Source organism: Malaya genurostris, chromosome 3, assembly GCF_030247185.1.
Source record: "Malaya genurostris strain Urasoe2022 chromosome 3, Malgen_1.1, whole genome shotgun sequence".
Lineage (NCBI taxonomy): Eukaryota > Metazoa > Arthropoda > Insecta > Diptera > Culicidae > Malaya > Malaya genurostris.
The window spans coordinates 132,860,373-132,883,797 of NC_080572.1; the positions used below are offsets into that span (position 1 = coordinate 132,860,373).

The 23,425-nt window shown below is 37.4% G+C and overlaps 1 protein-coding gene across 5 annotated transcripts in view; it reads right to left on the reverse strand.

The window, feature by feature from the left end:
* Positions 1-23,425, reverse strand: part of LOC131436301 (WD repeat and FYVE domain-containing protein 3) — a 1,204,110-nt gene that overhangs the window by 777,274 nt on the left and 403,411 nt on the right. For all 5 annotated transcript variants that reach the window (XM_058604951.1, XM_058604953.1, XM_058604954.1 and 2 more), the window contains exons 12-13: positions 22,523-23,387; positions 22,144-22,466 (exon numbers count right to left, since the gene is read on the reverse strand). In XM_058604951.1, coding sequence (XP_058460934.1) covers positions 22,144-22,466; positions 22,523-23,387 — 1,188 coding nt within the window. The remainder of the gene's footprint in view (positions 1-22,143; positions 22,467-22,522; positions 23,388-23,425) is intronic.

Below are 23,425 nucleotides of genomic sequence, written 5' to 3' on the forward strand. Positions count from 1 at the left end.
ACTCACAAGGAAGAGCCGAAGTATCGCGTCCGATCATCACGAGTGTTCGGTACGAACTGAGAAAAGTGAATGCAAAAAAAAATGTTACATACATACATACACACACATACACACATACAGATATTTTGCGTACTCTACGAACTGAGTCGAATGATATATGCCACTCGACCATCCTGGCCTAGGTTCAAAAGTCGGTTTTCATAGTGATTGCATAACCCTTCTTTATGAGAAAGGCAAAAATTTAACAAAGTACAGGGTGATTTTTTAAGAGCTTGAGAACTTTTTTAAACAATAAAACGCATAAAATTTGCAAAATCTCATCGGTTCTTTATTTTAAACGTTAGATTGGTACATGACATTTACTTTTTGAAGATAATTTCATTTAAATGTTGACCGCGGCTGCGTCTTAGGTGGTCCATTCGGAAAGTCCAATTTTGGGCAACTTTTTCGAGCATTTCGGCCGGAATAGCCCGAATTTCTTCGGAAATGTTGTCTTCCAAAGCTGGAATAGTTACTGGCTTATTTCTGTAGACTTTAGACTTGACGTAGCCCCACAAAAAATAGTCTAAAGGCGTCAAATCGCATGATCTTGGTGGCCAACTTACCGGTCCATTTCTTGAGATGAATTGTTCTCCGAAGTTTTCCCTCAAAATGGCCATAGAATCGCGAGCTGTGTGGCATGTAGCGCCATCTTGTTGAAACCACATGTCAACCAAGTTCAGTTCTTCCATTTTTGGCAACAAAAAGTTTGTTAGCATCGAACGATAGCGATCGCCATTCACTGTAACGTTGCGTCCAACAGCATCTTTGAAAAAATACGGTCCAATGATTCCACCAGCGTACAAACCACACCAAACAGTGCATTTTTCGGGATGCATGGGCAGTTCTTGAACGGCTTCTGGTTGCTCTTCACTCCAAATGCGGCAATTTTGCTTATTTACGTAGCCATTCAACCAGAAATGAGCCTCATCGCTGAACAAAATTTGTCGATAAAAAAGCGGATTTTCTGCCAACTTTTTGATAATAAAATTCAATGATTTGCAAGCGTTGCTCGTTAGTAAGTCTATTCATGATGAAATGTCAAAGCATACTGAGCAAATAATAATGCATGAAAATCATAACCTCAAAAAATCTGAGCAAATACTAATGCATGAAAATCCTAACCTCAAAAAAATCACCTTTTACAAATCTAGCCTTCAACGGGTGGTCGGCAGTAGCTGGTTGGAAATTTTGTACGTGTTTTGTTTCTCCGGTTTAAGTGACGGTGTACAATATTGAACACACTTTACCCTATAACTCCGGAACAGCAAGTCGGGTCCTGATGAAATTCAGGAATTACGTATATGACCGAAAGACCTTTCATTTGAATCTAAGTTTGTAGAAATCGGCTAAACCATCGCTGAGAAAAGTGAGTAAGATCCTTTTTGGTATATATGACCACTATTTGCGGTGCTTCCGGAACCGGATACCAGGAACCAGCATAGCCGGAATCGATTTCTTTAGTTGCCTACTATTAATGACTATCGATTTGTGTAGTTTTGAGACCAGTTTAGAAATTTATTTACGTGTTTTGTTTCGCCGGTTTAAGTGACAGTGTACAATATTGAACACACTTTACCCTATGACTCCAGAACCGGAAGTCGGGATCGGATGAAATTCAGGAATTCCGCAGATGAAGCGAGTTGCGTTAACTGTGAATCACCGGATAACAGCCGGATGGTGGCATGCGATGCATGCATGAAGTGGTTTCATTCCAAGTGCGTTGGTGTAGAAGAGAGTATCCAAAACCGGGATTGGAGTTGCGAAAAGTGCGTATTATCTCAGATCGTCGGAGAATTTTCTACACCAGTTACGGCAGAAAGTAACTCTTCGCTAAACAACCGGCCCAGTTATGACGGTCAGTTTCGCGACCAGTTGAAAAAGCTGCAGCGGAGATTCGATGAGCAACAAAAGGCTTTTAAACCAGTGCTACGGGAAAAGGACAGGGAAATACATCACTTAGACATCAGTATAACTACTACGTCAGTATAAATAATTAGACATCAGTATAACTACTACGGTTCGGCAGCAGCAGCTAAGGCAACGAAAGGCCAACAATCGCTATCAGTGAGTAATTCTGGGCGAGAATCAACAGGTGCCCTTCCGAAGGCAAATTCAACATCTGTCAGTACAGGCGTTTGAGTAACAGTCGGGTTGAGGAAGAGCTCAAACCGTTCACTACTGCAGCGGTTTGGATGCGCTGATGCAGCAACAAGGAATTATTACTCAAGACTAAATGCAAACACAGTTGAGTTCGAAATGTCTTATGTGGACAACGAGACGGCATATCGAAACTCAGTGTCTGATGGTTTTAAACCAGAGTTTAGCAGAAGTCAGCTGGCGGCGGATTTAACTACATTTTCTGGAAATCCTGAGGAATGGCCCTTATTCTTTGCGAGCTTCGAAAGCACTTCAAGAATGTGTGGTTTTAGCGACGAATAAAATTTGATACGTCTTCAACGTAGTTTGAAGGGCAGGGCGCTCGAGTCTGTACGGAGTAGACTTCTTCATCCGTCGAACTTGACTGGAGTCGCCCGGAGATAATAATACATTCACTGGTTAGTAAAATACGTGATATGCCGTCCCCTCGAGCAGAAAAACTACATACGCTGATAGATTTTGGTGTAGCGGTTCAAAACATGTGTGCCACCATCAAGGCATGTGGTCTAGCTGAACATCTTTGCAATGTTGCATTACTCCAAGAGCTGGTTGATCGATTGCCGACCGTAAGCAAACTAAACTGGGCCTTACATCGACAAACACTTAATTCAGTTACCTTGTCGGATCTAGGCGATTGGTTAGAAAAGATAGTTGAGGCAGCTTGTGTAGTGACAATTCCGGCGGTTAGTGGACAATATGGAGTTCACAGAGTCGAAAGAAGAGGGAGAAAACAAGATAACTTTCTGAATGTACACACCGATGGCAATATAGCTTACGATATTCAAAATACGGCAATCAAATCAAAGTAACCAGAGCAAGGATCTGGCTAATTTTGTGTAGCCTGTAAGGAAGGATACAGTTCTCTTGAGCGATTTAAAAGGCTCCATGCCATATATGTCGAATCGCGATGGCCTGTGCTTAAAAAATACAAGTTGTGCAGAAAATGTTTGCAAAGACATTTCGGGGCTTGCTCAGTCAAGACTCCATGTGGTAGAAGTGAGTGAAAATTCATGCATAATAAGCTACTTCATGACGATGCAAGATATAGCCAGTTGATTGTGATAAATAATCCAGCATCGCATCAAGATTTTGCATCACAAAACTGCAACGTTCACTTGAGAGAAGTGGAAAAAATTCTCACACACAGCTATTTCACCACAAATATTAATTGGAATTGATAATTGTCGTTTGGATCACGTATTGCGCAGTAAGGAAGGTGAAGTAGTCATCCAGTAGTAGTGAAAACTCGTCTAGGATGGTTGGTTTATGGGCCATGTGGAACAGCACCGAAAGGTTTAACTTCGGATATCACTCATCACAGCTTTCACATGTGCCCATGAAACAACTAACGGGAAAATAACCTGAATAATGCCCTCAAAGAATACTTTTCTATATACAGTCTAAGTATTTCTAAAACAGCCAAGCCATTACTTTTACGAGATGAAGAACGAGCAAGATATCTTCTTACTACGCAAACGCGTCTAGTTGGAAAACGTTACTAGACGGGCCTCTTATGGCGGTTTGATAGTATACGATTACCGGATAGCAAAGGAAAGGTTCTGCAACGGCTAAGATGTCTAGAGACGCGGATGCATCGTGACAAGAAGTTAGCTGAAATATTGAAAGCGAAGGTCAGACAGTACGAGGATATTGGACACATCAGAAAATTAACTTCGTACGAGGTATCAGAGAAACACTCACGAGCCTTTTATCTTCCCATTTTCCAGTTGTCAATCCAAACAAACCAGTTGTCAATCCAAACAAACCAGGATAGTCTGGGACGCAGCGGCATCGGTCAGTGGAGTCTCGTTGAATTCGTTTTTGCTGTCATGACAAGTCATGACCTTTGAGGCGACTTGTTCCCTTAACATAGCACAATTCGTGAAAAATCACAACGCGAAAAGATTTCGACGTCAGTATTCTCGATCTATTGAAGCCATACATAAGGAACATTACGTCGACGATATGTTGTCGAGCGTAGAGACCGAAGACGAGGCGGCGCGCCTGGCTATTGATGTTTGCTACATACATTCGCAAGGCGGATTCGAAATTCGTAACTGGTTATCGAATTCTAGAAAGGTACTCGATAAATGTCGGTGCGATAGATGAGAAGAATATGGATCTATATTCTGTGATCGCGACGGAGAAGGTTCTTGGATTATGGTGGTGTACTGCTACTGACAAATTTACATTCAGGCTATCACCAAAGCACAATAAAGAAATAATTTTCTCTAACAAAACTCCAACCAAGCGCGAGGTTCTAAGGACCTTAACGACCATATATGATCCACTGGGTCTAATTGGGAACTTTTTGATGTACTTGAAGGTTCTCCTACAAGAAATATGGTGATCAGGTGTGGGCTGGGACGATGAAATTCCGACAAAATTTTATGAAAAGTGGAAAGTTTGGCTATGCGTACTTCCTTCGGTTGAGCAAGTCCAGATTCCCAGGTGTTACCGTCAAGTCACAGCCATCGACAAAAACTATTTACATTAACATTAACATAGATAATCAATGATGAATATTTAACTGCAGATCACTCTTAGATTTCTCCCTGTTACTAACAGACTTGTGTCGTCACAGAATAGCGATTTCTGACAACCATCGGGTAGATTTGGAAGATCAGAAGTGAAAATATTATACAAGATTGGAGGTACGCTCGAACCCTGCGGAACACTTGCTCGTACGGGTCGCAATTCAGATTTATAATTCTGATAGCTAACCTGAAAAGTGCGATCAGTTAAATAAATTTGAATCATTTTCATCAAATAAATAGGAAACTGGAAATCAGACATTTTTGCTATTAAACCTTTGTGCCAAACACTGTCGAATGCTTTTTATATGTCTAAAAGAGCAACTCCAGTGGATAACCCAGAAGATTTATTTGCTTTTATCATGTTCGTTACTCTGACAAGTTGATGAGTAGTTGAATGTTCATGACGAAATCCAAACTGCTCTGGTAAAAAGATTGAATTCTCATTTATATGAGACATCATTATCAACAAGATATTTTTTTCATTGCCGTTTCAACCTTCTGAGCGAACGGACGTGATTTGGATTTACTGCGAAAGCATTGAAAACCAGTGCCGTGTGTGATAAAGTAATCGGACGATCGAAACGATATTGTGTAATAGACAATAGTGCTTTTTCCTTGAGAGGGTTTTTTGCACATTATACACTGGAGCAGTGCATTATTGTGAGCGGTCGATCGAAACGGTACCGTTAGTCGGTTATTGTTTCGCCGATCAAGGCCAAGTGTGCGGATTAAAAACAAGCGGCTATTGTGCGAGGATTATAAATAAGTGTGCCTTTTCCTCTCGGAGGTTTTTTGCACACCATCAAAGCGGCGATACGCCGATTGACGAAGCCCACCTTGGTGTTCCCCGTTAGATTTTAAGTTGAGTACTGTTACTTGTTTTTTTTTTTCAATTCTTTATTCGACCATTATAACTCCCCTCGAATAATTTGTTTTTGCGCGGAAGTAGTTCCGCTATGTCTAATTTAAATCCTGACATTTAACATTATTCGTCTGGATCGAGATGATCTCTACGGAGAAGTACTTTTGGGGGTCAAAAAGTGCTATTCTTTTTATCGAATTAACCTCGAATTAACGCGGGTGATCTTCTGTTCCGGAACAGAAGATCACCCGCGCCGTGATTTGTCGACAATACGATTTAGCTACATGGGTCTTCCTCAGGGCTAATGCTTAAGCCCCCTTTTATACAATTTTTACGTAAACAACATTGATCAATGTATCAACTTGCACACTAAGACAACTTGCCGACGGCAGCGTTGTGTCTATTATAGGACTCAAAGCTGGCGATCTGCAAGGGCCGTTACAAGATACTCTTGCCAACTTATTCACATGGGCTCTTCAAATGGGTATCGAGTTCTCTACGGAGAAAACTGAACTGGTTGTATTTTCGAGGAAGCGAGAACCAGCACAATTACAGCTTCAACTAAGGGTTGAAACCATAGCTCAGGTCTTCACATTTAAATATCTCGGGGTCTGGTTCGACTCCAAAGGCACCTGGGGATGTCACATTAGGTATCTGAAACAAGAATGCCAGCAGAGAATCAACTTTCTTCGTACAATAACCGAATCATGGTGAGGTGCCCACCCAGGAGACCTGATCAGGTTGTACCAAACAACGATATTGTCCGTTATGGAATATGGATGCTTCTGCTTCCGATCCGCCGCGAACACCCATTTCATTAAACTGGAAAGAATTCAGTATCGTTGTTTTCGTATTGCCTTGGGTTGCATGCAATCGACTCATACGATGAGCCTCGAAGTGCTGGCGGGCGTTCTTTCATTGAATAACCGGTTCTGGGATCTCTCATATCGTTTGCTTATTCGATGCAACATTTTTAAGTTATTGCTTAATTCTCAAACCCGTTTTATGTCCTTGCATTTTGATTACATGGCTCAGAATATTAATCCTTCTTCGTTTGCTTCCAACCGTGCTCATTCCGTGGATACTATTGTTTCTGCTGTGTTTTCCGATACATCCATGAAAGAAGAGATTCATGGAATTTCGGATCACGTACACCCTCAAGTGGCCCCTAATATCTTTAATAACAAATTTAGAACAGTCGACTGAGAAACGATGTTTTATACTGACGGATCAAGCATCAACATGTTCACAGGCTTCGGCATCTTCAATCAAAACATCACCGCTTCGTTCAAACTCAGTGATCCGGCTTCAGTCTACGTCGTAGAATTAGCTGCTATTCAGTACACCCTCGAGATCATTGAAACCTTGCCCAAAGACCATTACTTCATTGTCACGGATAGTCTAAGTTCAATAGAAGCTCTCTGGGCAATGAAGCCAAGAAAGTGTCCCCCATATTTCCCGGGGAAAATACGGGAACATTTGAGAACTTTATCTGAACGGTCTATTTCAATATTGTTAGTCTGAGTACCTTCGCTTTGTTCTATTCCGGGCAATGAAAAAGCAGACTCACTGGCTAAAGTGGGCGCATTAGAAGATGATATTTATGAAAGACCAATCTGCTTCAATGAATTTTTCAGTATTGCTCGTCACAAAATTTTTGAAGGTTGGCAAACTTCATGGACAAATGACGAACTGGGACGATGGCTACACTCCATTATTCCTAAGGTATTGACGAAACCTTTTTTCAAGGGGATGAACGTGAGTCGTGATTTCATTCGTGTTATGTCACGGCTCATGTCAAACCACTATACATTCAACGCACATCCCCGGCGTATTGGGATCGTGGAGAGCGGGCTCTGCACCTGTGGCGAAGGTTTTCAGGACATCGAGCATGTCGTGTGGTCGTGCGTAGAGTAACGCGACGCCAGGTCGAAGCTACTGGAATCGCTCAGGGCCCGAGGTAGACCGCCTGAGGTTCCGGTTCGGGATGTTTTGGCAAGTCGGGATAGTTCATATGTGCTTCTCATATATCATTACCTTAAACACATTAATATACAAGTGTAATCTGTTACATCTTGCTTAGAAAGTTCGTCATATTTATCGACGTTGTTTCAACTGTGGCTAAGAATAATTTTCACCTGCAGGTTCGATACTAACTTTCGCCGATTATCCCGATTCCTCATATGTCCACCATCTTCATCGGAATTAACAAGATCTTTTTGCTGTCACTAACCTTTTCGCTTCCCCCCTCCCCGCCTCTTCACCATCTCGATGTCAACCAATTAGATCTCTGTCGTTTTTAGACATTTCGTTCCCATATCCCCTTTTTACTCCGTTTTCGCCAATATTTACTTCTCTGTATACTTTTTTCTTATTCTCTTCCGTAATATCACCATCATCGCCCACGGAAGGCCGCTCAAGTCAATCAACAGCATGCGGGCCACCCGCCGGGTATTCGTAGCCTGGGGGTGTTTCCCGCGGACCCACACGGACCGAAGGATGCGGCCAAGATAGATACATACAAACGTCATCTGGAAGACTCTCATTATATATTCAATCCACTTACCGGTTTCGATCACCAGCTGAAGGCTGAATCCGTCAAAGTCGACTACTGCGACGACATTACCTAATGATACTACCGAGTCGACGACATTATGTTTTAAGTTAGTCGTTATTTAAAATTAGATAAAACCCTTGGCATCTTAGAGATTAAGCAGTGTGCCTTAAAAATTATATTGTTGAATAAAAAAAAAGATATTTTTTTCAAAAAGGTCACTGAAGTAAGCAAGTAAACTAATTGGTCGATAACTTGATGTTTCTTCTGGGTTTTTTTTGGTTTGAGGATAGGAATTACTTAAGCGTTTTTCCATCTTTTTGGGAAGTAAGCTAAAGAAAAACACTTGTTGAAATTTTTACTAATAGTTTCAAGGCAACATCGGGAAGATTATTAATAAGAATAATAAAAATTCCATCATTACCAGGAGCCTTCATGTTTTTAAGTGTCCTAATGATTGACTTAATAACACTTGAGTTGAAATATGATCATATTTCAGTGAGACTTCATTTTCAATAGGACTCACAACGTTCAAATTAAAATTATGGACACTCTCGAGCTGCTGAGCAAGTTCTGAGCTTTTTCGTCATTTTCATTTTCATTTCGCAAAAGAGTAAATCTACGTTGAATTTTTTTTTGTAAATTCTTAACTATGTTTTTCATAGCAGGATCACGAGAACGTTGGTATTGTCGTCGACGAACATTCTTCAACCGAATGAGTAGTTGAAGATTGTCATCGATGATAGGAGCATTTAATTTAGTTTGAGCTATGAGAACTGAAAGATTTCTAGTTTCGATAATGTAATGATTCAAATTATCTATTCCTGTGTCGATGTCCGCAGAATTTTCTAGAATAGTTTCATGATCCACATGATATTCAATGTGAGATCTGTAATCCAACCAATTAGCTCTATGATAGTTGAATATAAAACTAATTGGATTAATTATAGCTTCGTTGTAAAATCTGAATGTTACAGGAAGATGATCTGAGTCAAAGTTAGCATGTGTAATCGGTTCACTACAAATGTGACTTCGATCTGTTAGAACCAGATCAATTGTAGAGGGATGTTTCACGGAAGAGAAAAAAGTCGGATTACTGGGATGAAGAACTGTGAAGTAACCAGTTGAGAGTTGATTATGAAGTATTTTACCATTACTGTTATTTTGTCTACAATTCTACTGGACATGTTTTGCATTTAAGTCCCCAATTTCGAAAAATTTCGGTCGGTATCTTGTAAGTTTTGCATATCGCTTTTAAAGAAATTTAATTGTTCGCCGGTGCATTGGAATGACAAATATGCTCCAGCGATAAAATAAATTCCATGAATGGTTTCAACTTCGATTCCCAAGCTTTCAATAACTTTAGTAATAAAAGAAGGCAAAATTCGATATTTAATTTGCCGTTGGACAAGAATGGCAACTCCACCACCCATTCCAGTAAACCTGTCAAATCAATTTGATATTTGGTTTAAGAAAAGTTTCTGTCACAATGGCAATATAAAATTTTTGAACTTTGAGAAAATTATAAAATTCATCTTCACTCGTTTTTAAAGATCGAGCATTCCAATTTAAAATATTCAAATAATTATTTAACATCTCTGCTAAATTTTAAATTCATTATAATATTATTTGCGAATTGCTATCCGATTTGAAATGCTTCAAAAAGTGATGAAGTCGAATTAATTCGGGTTATCATTTGAAAAAATTGATATCGTAGGTAGATCATTTCATTTTCCGTTATATCGCCTGAATCGAATTCGATTAAAGAAGCGAGTGGCATTGAAGGAATATTGATAGGTAAATGTCTACCTGTTGCGCTAGTGTAACTGCCAATAGAAGAAGATGATATGGCCAATCTACCTATTAATAAATTGTTTTCGTTAGAAGATTAACTGGATGGCGTTCCTGTGTTTTAATTATTTACATTAGAAGAATTAAGTGGTAGTTGTCTACCTGTTACCAAAGCGTAACTGTCATTAGAAGAGGATGATGACGAGGTCGATCTACATGTAAATAACTTGTTTTCGTTAGAAGATGAAATAGAAGGCGTACCTGTTTTATGTTTTAAATTCGAGGAAATAAGTGCCTTAGAAGAATTAGGCGTGGCATTTGTAACGGTTTTTTGTCGTGAATACTACTTACTTTACTATGGGTGCCTTTTCAGAATTTACCCTCTGAGAGAGTGATGAGTTTTTGATCGTGAATATCTCTTGTTGTATCTAATGAATCAACATAATTTTTTCTACATGCCATCGGAAATATGAACACAATTTTATGATAAAATTTTCAATTGTGTGACATAATCTCAAATAGTTCAAAATTAAACTTTTCTGAAATGTTTGGTATAAACGAGAATCAAAGAGGATAATTGATTAGGCGCGTTTGCCTTTCTCATATTTTGAAAGCTCATAGCTCAGTGATCTGTGGAAGGATTTATATAATCTAACTACCAATAGAATCGAAATTTTTCAACTTAAACGTGTATAGCAAAAGCATTGAAGTATTTCAATAGTACACTATTGAAAAACCTGTCTCTCATGTCAACACCAGCCAATCAGAACGCGTTCTGAGGAAGAGAGCAAAATATCTGCTGCTGTACAACAAATCAGTTTGGATTCTATCGCCAATGCGAGCAGATGTATTTTCTGTCGTTTGCAAAGTTAGTTTCGCTTCCGACAAGAGTGATTACGTCACAGCTGCCAGTCATTTGCATGGGTGAAAAAGCAACGGTGGAGAGCATTACAAAAAATCAGCCGTTCTAATGGCTCTAAAAGTTTTCTGAAGAACTTTTAGGATTTATTGTTCGCAAATCGAAAGGAAATATCCTTAGTTTAGTGCAAATCTAGAACAGTTTGGTTAGATTTCTGCACTTTTCGCTGTGTGAAATTCACAGTAATCTAGATCAAGTGAAGCCTTCTTTGATTTTGCGAAAAATGTGAAAAAGGGGAATGCTTGCATGATTCATACAATTGATCAACTAATTGATATTCGGAAGTGTTTAGGAACAGTCAGTTGTTTTCGTATTCACGACATCCAGTTATGTCTCTGACATTACCCACCCGCCTTTTTGATTTTCAGGTATGTTCTGTAAATTTAAGGTCGTTGATTTGACTTGTCTAAGCGAACGAGGGTTTAAAATTTTTCCCTGACAGGACATTTCAAATAATTGGATTTATGATATCCATTACAATTAGAACATGAAAATTGATCAGTGGTTTCATTCATTGGACAAACGTCTTTCGAAAGCGATTTACCATAATTCAAACACCGTATATCCATATGACAATTTTTGGTTCCATGGCCGAAGCCTTGGCAACGACGACATTGCGTTAAGTTTGCAATACCATTATGCCGTTTATAATGTTCCCAATGAATTTTAATGTGGGAAATGAAACGGACTTTTTCTTAAGTTTTTAAATTGTTTACATAAATTCGATTGAAGTGTATTAGGCAAAGTTCATGGGAATTCCGTGGTATAGAAGTACCATTCGCACTTTTTTCATAAGTATTACTTGGGAAGAGGCAAAACCAAGCAATTCTTTTATTTCATTTTTAATTTCATCAGTACTTTGATCATTTGAAATCCTCTCAAGACAGACTTGAAGGGTCTGTCTGATTTTATATCATATGAATAAAATTTATTAAGTTTCTCGGACAAATGTCGGATAAGACGTTCGAAATCTTCCAATCTATCAACCAAGACTCGAGACTTTTACTTCCAAGAGAAAAGTAGAAAGCTCAGTACGGAATGTTTTGAAGTCGGAAATCATCACCGTTACTGGAGGCATGGATTGTTGTTTTTTTCCCTGAACGACAAGCGTCCAGCTTGGGAATTTTAGAAGAATTTTCATCTTTGTCGCTACAATCGGATTCAGGAAGAATCTCGTAAATATTGTTAAACGGCATAGGATTAACGGAAGGGAAGTCCGTCCGTTGTCTTTTATTCTTATATTCAGATTCTATAAGATCGTGAAAGTTATTAGAAAAAATGTTGAATAACGGATTGTGATTTATTCCGTATTGAATTATTTTTAGTCTTAGGCTTGTTGCCTTTCCGGTTGGACGCAGGCATTTTTGAAATGCATGAAATTTTAAATTAAATTAACTAGGCTAAATTAGTCTTCGATTAGACTCCTAGTTTGGAAAAGTCTTGATAAAGGCTGATTTTGTGATAGTTTTGCCTTTCTCATATAGAAAGGCTATGCAATCACTGTGAAAATCGACTTTTTAACCGAGGCCCGGAGGGCCGAATGTCATACCATTCGACTCAGCTCGACGAACTGAGCAAATGTCTGTGTGTGTCCGTCCGTCCGTCCGTGTGTGTGTGTGTGTGTGTGTGTGTGTGTGTGTGTGTGTGTGTGTGTGTGTGTGTGTGTGTGTGTGTGTGTGTGTGTGTGTGTGTGTGTGTGCGTGTGTGTGTGTATGTGTGTGTATGTAACAAAAATATGCCCTCACTTTTCTCAGAGATGGCTGAACCGATTTTCACAAACAAAGATTCAAATGAAAGGTCTCGTAGTCCCATAGCCTGCTATTAAATTTCATTCCGATCCGACTTCCGTTTCCGGAGATATAGGATGATATGTACCAAAAAAGTGAAAAAATTATGCACTCACTTTTTTCAGAGATGGCGGAACCGATTTTCACAAATTAAGATTCAAATGAAAGGTATTATGGTCCCATAGCTTGCTATTGAATTTCATTTGAATGTTACTTCCGGTTCCGGAGTTATATGGCATATGTCAACCGCCAGCAGCGCTCTTTTTGACGGGTTTAATCTAAACGGGTTCAACCAAATCAACGATCTGCTGAATCGAAATGCTCGCCTGTTGGATCTTGTTCTCGCCAACGATATCGCCACACCAATCACCACCGTTTAAATCAACGATCTGCTGAATCGAAATGCTCGCCTGTTGGATCTTGTTCTCGCCAACGATATCGCCACACCAATCACCACCGTTTCATCGCCGATTGAACCTCTTACGGACCTCGACGCTGATCATCCCGCCATTGAAGTTTCTCTCAGAATACTTACACCAGTCGTCTATGAAGAGTATGTACTGCATTACCCAGATTTTCGAAGAGCAGATTACAACGTTTTGAACGATTTACTCTCCCACATAAATTGGCGCGCTCTTGATGCAATTTCCGATGTTAACGATGCTGTAGAGTATTGCAGCGAAGCAGTTGAGTTCGCTATTTCCTGTGCTGTTCCCCCTAAACGACCTACACAGAAGCCACCTTGGTCTAATAGTCGGTTACGAGCATTCAAGTGTACTCGATCTGCTGCCCTTCGAAAATACTGCAACTCCCGTTCTGCTTACTTTAAACGCCAGCTGAATTTTCACAGTAATAGGTACCGCCACTACAATCGCTTTCTCTATACTCGATATGTAAGACGAAACGAGGAGAACCTTCGCCGAAATCCAAAACGTTTTTGGTCGTTTGTTAACTCGAAACGAAACGAAACCGGCTTACCGCGCTCTATGTTCTTAGAATAGGAAACAGCCAGCAATGATAGTGAGAAATGCATTTTGTTTGCGCAACACTTCAAACATGTTTTCCACGATCATTGCGCCACATCGAGACAGATAGAAGAATCCACAGTTGGTATGCCACGTGACGTGTTTAATTTCGACATACCTCACATCACAGATGACATGGTTACAGCTGCCTTACTTCGACTAAAGTTATCGTTTGCTGTCGGTCCGGATGGAATCCCATCTTGTGTGCTAAAACGTTGTTCTGAAGCCCTAATCCGTCCGTTAGCAATACTATTTAATCTCTCGGTTCAGCGAAGTGAGTTTCCCCTGCGTTGGAAGTCATCCCATATGTTTCCGGTCCACAAAAAAGACGACAAGCGTAATGTTGCTAACTATCGAGGAATAACATCATTGTGTGCTTGCTCCAAGCTGTTTGAAATCATCGTGAACGACATTTTGTTTTCGTGTTGCAAAAATTATATAGATTCTCAACAACATGGCTTCTTTCCAAAACTGTCGGTTTCGACAAATCTCATGCAGTTCACTTCAAACTGTTTACGGAATTTGGACTGCGGGTTGCAGATTGATGCGGCTTACATCGATCTTAAGGCGGCAGTCGACCGGGTAGATCATGGAATCCTTCTAAAGAAATTGGAGTTACTTGGCGTTTCTACTCGTGCAGTTTGTTGGTTCAGATCCTATTTATCGCAACGCTGTGTGCGAGTTTTAATTGGCTCAGCTATGTCGGATGAGTTTTCGAACCTTTCTGGAGTTCCACAAGGTAGCATACTCGGCCCGCTGCTGTTCTTGATCTACATAAACGTTGTGTCTCTGCTTTTGCCACTGGATTGTCGATTATTTTACGCAGACGATACAAAATTTTTTCAAATCATCAAGTGCCTTTCGGACTGCATCGAATTACAAAAAATACTGAATGTATTCCAAAATTGGTGCTCTAGAAACCTTTTGGACTTAAGCGTCGAAAAATGCAGGATTATTTCCTTCCACCGTAAAAAAGCTCCAGTTGCTTTCGATTACAAAATCTCAGGACGCTCCCTCGCCCGAACAGAGCACATTAAAGATCTTGGCGTGATTCTGGATCGTGAAGTTACTTTCAAGTTACACTATGACAACATCATTCGTAAAGCAAACCGACAACTGGGCTTCATCTTTAAGATTTCGTCCGAGTTCCGTGATCCGTTATGTTTGAGATCCATATATTGCTGGCTGGTTCGGTCATTGCTCGAATCGAATGCGATTGTATGGTGCCCGTTCCACTCTAATTGGATTACCAGGATTGAGGCAATTCAACGAAAATTCGTGAGATACGCATTGCGGTTTTTACCTTGGTCTGATCCAACGCAGCTACCGTCATACGAGGACCGTTGCCGTTTACTAAATCTTGAACCTTTGGAATTGAGAAGAGCATATGCTCAAGCATCATTTGCTGCGAAACTGCTTTTGGGTAGTGTAGACTGCCCTGCTTTACTCGAGCGACTAAATTTGTATACTCCTGAGAGGTCTCTTCGACAACGACCTTTTCTGCTATTGGAAACTCGTAACACACTATATGGTCAAAATGAACCATTCAGATCCGTTTGCCTACGATTCAATGAATTTGCCGAATATTTTAATTTCAACGTGTCGTCTAATGTTTTTTATCTTAGATTACTTGATCGTTTTCGTGTTGTCTACCGTAATAATGTACTTTAAGTTTTATTTTTACATTAAAATTTTTTATTCATTAAGACATACATTGTCAGATGAACTATAAAATAAACAAATAAACAAATAAACAAATATGTAAAAATTTGAGAAAAAGTTTACACTCAATTATCTCTGGAACAACTCAACCGATTTTTGCAAACTAAGATTCAAATGAAAGGTCTTATAATATCCTAAAAATTTGTGGAACATTTTATCAGGATCCGTCTTCCGGTTTCGGAACTAAAGCGTGATAAGTGGAAAATTACCAATTTTATTAGTATTTTCCACGAAATATGGTTGAAAACAGGTACAAATCCCATAAAACTGTGTGATAAATTCTTCTAGTTTGCGGAGCTTGTTAGTTTGTGGGCATGAAAACTTAATTCGGCACTACTGGTCCCCTCTTTTCCTGTTCCGAGTGCACCGAAAGTGGAGAAGAAAAAACTCCTAAAACTAAATTCACTTCGATTTCTCTGCGATGCTTGAACCGATTTTCACAAATCTTGGTTTGAATTAAAGTTCATACTGTCTTTAAACCTACTATGAAATTTCATCCGGATCCGACTTCCGGTTCCGCTGTTGCATGGCGATGAGTGTCATAGTTTTCAAATCGCCATATAGAGTGACAATATGTACAACACCGAAAGAAGAAGAAAACACAAAACGAACAAGGCGTGCTTTGTTCTATTTCGTACACGTTGTGTAGTGATGTCATTAATAATAATAATAATAATATTAATAATCATAATAATAATAATAATAATAATAATAATAATAATAATAATAATAATAATAATAATAATAATAATAATAATAATAATAATAATAATAATAATAATAATAATAATAATAATAATCCTACTTCATGTTTTATGCTGCTGATTCATGCTGTTTAGCTTAACTTACATATGCAGAAGTAACAGAAACGCGGGTTCGCTTCGTCTGTTAGATTTCGTTTAATTGGTTTAATCGAAATAGAGCATGAAATAGTAAAGCTATAGTTTAACTACGTTCAAAACTGTTCCAATTTGTAGGTCATATTTGTTGGTAGCAAACGAACCAACTTCGGCTATTCCGTTTATCTGAATCCGGTTTCGGAAGAATTGGAAATAGTGATTAAAAACTGCAAAAAGGATCTCACTCACTTTTCTTGGAGATGGCCAAATCGATTTTCACAAACTTATTCTTTAATTTGTTGTGGATACTACTTTCGGTTCCGGAACTACAGGTTAAACAGGATTTGTAGAGTTTGTGAGATTAGGTCCGAACAAATTTTCCTATTTCTATTCAAGAAATATCTGTTTTGCGAATTTCACGGTTATATTTATGATGTAATGAGTAACATGAGAAAGGCATCATTACACCACTAGGTGGATTAAAATAGGTTTTAATTTAGACTGATTAGTTCGTGATAGTCTTAATAAAGACTGATTAATAATAAAGACTGAATAGTTCTCTGAATAGCTAGCCTTACCACAGGCTGGTTAATTTCTTAGTCTTGAAAAATCAATGAAACTCTAGGTAGCCAGGAAAAATTTCCAGATGCCAAGAGCTATACGCGTGCGGTGCGAATGACTGTTCAACACCGACTGACCTAGTGAGGACTTAGTTAACTCACCATTTGACGACCACCTCTACACTCCTTATCCCATCATATAAACAAAGCACATCCTAAAGTGCAATATTTATCATAGTATATTGCAACATGTGGTTCTGTTGTTTGTTGCATTATTTGTTATATATTGAATTGAATTATATTACATTCTATTATATATTGTTGTTATTATTATTACAATCATTATTATTGTTATTATTATTAATATTATTATTATTATTATTATTACTATTATTATAATTATTACTATTATTTAAAATGAAATATTATATTTCCTGCAGTACTGCGAGGAAAGAAGAGCATAACTTACACTGCGACATTAACTGTTATACATTGTATCATAGCGTATTATTTCATACATTATCTTCTGTTATGTTATATTATGTATATTATACTATACTATATTATATTATATTATATTATATTATATTATATTATATTATATTATATTATATTATATTATATTATATTATTTTATATTATATTATATTATATTATATTATATTATATTATATTATATTATATTATATTATATTATATTATATTATATTATATTATTTTATATTATATTATACTGTGTTAAATTATTTTATAGCTTATGATCAAAAGAGAACCGGAATTTTCATTTTAAAGTTCCCGCGCTCGTCCAATCGGTAAACTCACACTTTTATAAACATTCTGTCGAATTTTGACGCATATCGTACGATTAGTTTTTGTTTGGCGTCTATACAAAGAAGTTGAAAACTTTTCGTGTGGCGATTTTTATAATGGATGAAAATTTTGAACAACGTGCGTGCATTAAATTTGGTGTTACAAATGGATTTAAGTGTTCCGAAACGTTGAAAATGTTAGTGTCTAGGAAAAACACAGGCATACGAGTGGTATAAACGCTTCAAAGGTGGTCGTACAAGCTTGGATCATGATGAGATCCCTGGCCGCCCAACAACATCTGTTACTGAAGAAAATATTGAATCGGCGAAGCAAATCGTGTTGCAAAATCGTTCTGTGCCGATTTGAGAAATTGCTGTGTTGTTGGGCATCTCTTATGGATCAGCCGAACACATTTTAACTGATGTTTTGGGTTTGAAACGCGTCGCTTCTCGGCTGGTGCCAAAAAAAGCTGAATTTCATTCATAAACAGCGTCGTGTTGATGTGGCCAAAGAGATGATTTCCAACGCAGATAGTAACCCCACATTCATCGAATTCATCATAACTGGTGATGAGGTGTGAATCTATGAATATGACGTCGAAACCGCACAACAATCGACCGAATGGCGCTTCGAAGGCGAGCCGTTGTTCTAAATTTTCATCCATTATAAAAATCGCCACACGAAAATTTTTCAACTTCTTTGTATAGACGCCAAACAAAAACTAATCGTACGATATGCGTCAAAATTTGACAGAATGTGTATAAAAGTGTTGCCAACGTTGAGAGAATAAAAGTTTACCGATTGGACAAGCGCGGGAATTTTAAAATGAAAATTCCGGATCTTTTTTGATCATAAGGTATTATGTTATATCACAGGGAAAAAATCCAACAAACATTCATACGTGCAAAACCGTGTGCAACAGTGATGTTTAACAGATTTTCACTTGTATGATTTACACAGCTTTTCAAAGAAGTTTTTAGTAGCTTGGATGTCTGTTCTCTGTAGTTATATTATATTATAGGTATTATGTTATATTGAATTATATTATATTACATTGTAGTATACTGTATTGCATTATATTATGTTATATTATGTTATATTATATTATATATTGTTATATTAATTTATATTATATTGTATTATCCTCAAGTATATCGACAACGGGGAGGGGCAGGGAGTTCATCAGGGTATCATACATTCATACATACATAGTACGAATTCGAAATCAAAAGGGCATAAAAGATCCATCGACATTTTAGGAAGCACAATCAAATATAAAACAGACAATCTAGACGATGAAGATATGAAAATAATCAACAACAATTTAGACGAAATAAGAAATACCGGAAATTCCATTATAAAACAAAATAATAGACTAAGAAATAATTCTTAATTTGAAAATAGGTTAAATTTAATCAACAAGGAAATTAAGAAACACAAAGATATGTTAAACTCATTTTTGAAAAACGAAGATTATATCCTGTCAGAGAAACAAAGAATATCGATAGCATTTCAGTTGGATGCATTTTCAATCTAGAAGCAATAGAATAAGCAATAATGCTAGTAAAATTGAATGTCATCAGCAAATTTTTACTTACACCAAAATATATAGAAATCATAGTTCAGGAGCTTAAAGATTAGGGACTTCAAATTATACAGTTAGGCGATGCCAGCAGTTATTTAACCACAACCACACTACACAAGGACTTATCAACTAGCATAAGCGTGAACATCTCCCGCCTTCAACCGACGTCATACGAGACAATTACAATCGAACCTTTATCAATTCACAACTATTCAGTCAAGATAACACATAAGGCAGTTTTCATTAACCCAGAACAGATATTAGTCATCACATCTCAATGTCGAGAAGCCATCAAAGTCACGACCTGTGAGAGGGAACAACTAATAGTTATCAGTAGACATTCATGCGAAGCTCCACTCACAAAGCTCCACTGCACAAAGCTTTCTCATCTCCAAATATTCGTGAATAATATGTCCAACACGTTCCTTTGATATCTTTAGTGTGTCAGCTATCTCGATCAACTTCACTTTACGGTCATTGAAAATCATTTTGAGGATTTTTTTCACGTTTTCATCGGTAACAGCCTCTTTTGGACGTCCACTGCGTTCATCGTCTTCGGTGCTCATATGACCAGTACGAAATTTTGCAAACCACTTACGAATTGTTGCTTCGCCCGGTGCAGAGTCTGGATAACACTCATCAAGCAATTTTTTGGTATCGGCGGCACTTTTTTTCATCAAAAAGAAGTGTTTCATCAACACAAAATTTTCCTTTTCTTCCATTTTTTTTTTCACAATAACAAAAGTAGCTACACTCAAAATGCAATATCTCACAAACTAATAATCAGACAGCTGTCAAATTTATACAATTTGGAAGGTTGGTACTAACTGAAAATGGTATGGATTTAATTCTAGTGGCGCCCTCTCATAGAAACGATACGAACATTTCAGCCGACCTGTTATATATATATATATATATATATATATATATATATATATATATATATATATATATATATATATATATATATATATATATATATATATATATATATATATATATATATATATATATATATATATATATATATATATATATATATACATATAATATGCAAAATTATGACAAAAAATCTAACGCGGCTAGTTTTCTAATTTTTAATGGACAGCCGGTGACGTATAGTGAAGAGTAAGGCATTTTTAATGCCAAAAACAACGTGGCACCGTTGAGGCTGTCGAAATGCAGGAAACTGACATAATGGATCTTTGTTAACATCAAGCGCAAAACGATATTTCAAAAAAGTTGGTAGCCGAGTAAATATTGGTTGACAATGCTTCGTAACGGAATATAACAAATAATTGTCTGGTGTTGATTGTAAGCTTCAAAATGTGCACAGCCAAGTGGTGTGCTTCAATTTTCTACTTGGTTCATCGATGTAGCTGTGAACAACAGCTCGATTTCAAACATGAAATTGGTTCATCTCCGATTCAAACTTGTCCACGAAATAGTAACATCAACCTTCGATTCGATGCGAAAAATCATTTCGTCAATTCAATCCCGACGCTAGTGACTGTTCGCTCAATTTGCAAGAAATGCAATGTTGGTCTTTGTGTGCCATGTTACGTAGAATACCATACTAGTAACATACCATTTGATCGGTCTCGTAGCCGAAAGCCGAATAATTTGTTTCCTTCACTTTTTTTGTATTTGTCTTATCAATACTTAGAAAACCAATTTCTATGTATTTCAAAATGAATAAAAACGCATTGTGATACTTTTATATTGATATACTTTATGATTTTCCATTGAGAAGAAAAAAAATTGGTTCACCTTGATACGGTCTTATATGGTCGGTTCATATGGTAACACTCTCAGAATTGCAATAACTAGTATTTCCGGAACCTACACCCCAAAATCTACAATCCCTGGAATTTTCATCAAAAAATTCAAAAAGAATCGTTCTGGGACCTACCGGGTTAATTTTGAAACTGATTTCTGAAGTAGAATTCAAAAGCATCACTCGAACAGCGTATTGTGATTTTTTTGTGGAAAAATATTGATAAATAAGTCGGTGAAGAGGTATTTTTGAGGACACTTCTTAAAAACCATGATTTGCGGTGTCCACTGTATCTCAGCGCAGACTAATAAGAAGTGAACAAATCAAAGCAGTAAAGTTAGAGTAGAAGTTTTTCTAGATCTCAGCGTTTCAGTTTGATTTTTTGAATTTTTGGCGGTGGTTCAAAGTGGAAACTACGATTGTTTACGAAAAATTCCGCCATTTTATAGCTGTAAAATCTCCCCAAAGTAACAAACAACAAGAAGGAAACCGTTGGGGTCTGGTTTTTTATGTGTAGCAAGTGTGTGCAAAATTTGAACGAAATTGGTGCAGTAGTTTTTGAATGAGGATGAACACGGACTTTCAGAATCTGCTTTTGAGAAAAACGCATTTGAAGTTTTTTGTCTGTAAAATCAATAGAAACAATTTATTATTCCAGGGAGCCCGTAGGGTCTAACATTTTCAAATAATCAATAATTTCTTTTATAATTAATCATCATATAATTTCTTTTATAATTTATTATAATGAAACATTTCAAAAATGTTTTGTCAAGTTTTGAAGTCAATTGAAGTAGAAATCTTGAGCTTGTGCACCGAGCACTTGCTTCCTCGCGGAACGACATAGCCATAGATAAACTCCATAACTTCCAGAGTCTCGTTTCAACAGGCTTGAAAATTTCACAAAATATTCTTGAAATGTTTTACTATAAGAAAATATAAAGAAAATAATATATGATTTTTCAAAAGTTTTAGACCCTACCCGCCCCTTAAAGAATTTAATTCAGTTTTTAATCTTGATTTTGGAGCTAAATTCAGTTTCTTAATTCAGGTTCAAAGTTTAGAATTCCGTTTTAGAATAAAATTCGGAGCCGGATCTTGATGTGTTGCTGCTTACGCTATGTGATATTAATTGATTCTAAACATAATTAAAAAATAAACTTCGTTGGTGATACTTACGTCTTCGATAAGATGACATACTCCTTGCTTCCAGCAAAGTTTGGAATATCCCCTCCATAAAGGCGGTGTACCGATATAAGCATAAACTGAAGAAATTAAATGTATACTGGTTGCAATGTTATTTCCCGGAATAGATGCAATGTACTGAATACTCTGAGTATGAATGTGATGCCCGTCAATGAAAAGTGAAAAGCTAGAATTTTTTGCCGTCAATTTATTCAACACAACCACCAAATGATGCCATTGTCCTTCTACTAGTAAATATGGACACAGTACACGTGCACTGAAATTTTCCAAATGTTGGGGTTCCCAATCGGCAGTGTCTGAAAATACAGATTTTATATTTGGAATTTATAATTTTTCATTTAATATAACTTACTTTGTTCTAGAAGCATTTCATTTGTTGAAGTTATTATTGCTTTATCTTTAGCTGATAACAAAATGCTAAGGCAAATATAACTTTCTTCTTTAACATTATTTATCGTTCGAACAAGGGTCAATAATCGAACACAATGATGATTTCCACTTGAAACACCAATTTTATCCACACAAAACCAAGTGGAATAACTAAGACCATTAGCTGGAGGAAAGCTTCGGTCGCCAGTACCAATACCACCAATAGTTAGACCATCAATCTCAGTACTACTCGCAACAATTGCTTGAGGTGCCAGACTTGGTAGAAATATACATCCAAATCCTTCTGAGCTCATATCCATTTCAACAAACGGGGGGAGAGTATATGAACCATGTGCTCGAAAGTCTCTTGGTGTAGTCATGGATACAAGTGTTTTAATACGAGTTAATGGAATTGTGAAAGAAGTAGAGCTTCCTGTTTTCTTCTCATATATCGATGCATCAGGATAAAACCCAAGACGGAGAAATTCCCTGAATTCTTTCGGCTGCAAACCTTGTACTGCCAGTCTTTCAAATATATATTGTAAAGGCAGATGAAGAGTATGTTGCTCAACTAGTAATGCCGATTTGCAATTTTTTAACATTATTCCAGCCATTCCTGCCTCACACATTATCTGCTGGTTACGCTCGCTACGCAGAAGGCTTTTCAATACTTCGGCTAAGTAGTATTGCAAAACTAATCCTTTTTTTGTTTTTTGCGAATGTTCAACAGAGGGTAGTAGTTGCAACATGCATAGTACAACTCCTGGGTGAACAATGATGTGTTCTTGACTCAACTGAGCCATATTCATCAAACTTCTTATTGTCTGGGCTTCCAATTCATTATGTACCTAAAATATTCATAGCAATTAGCATGATGATATAAATG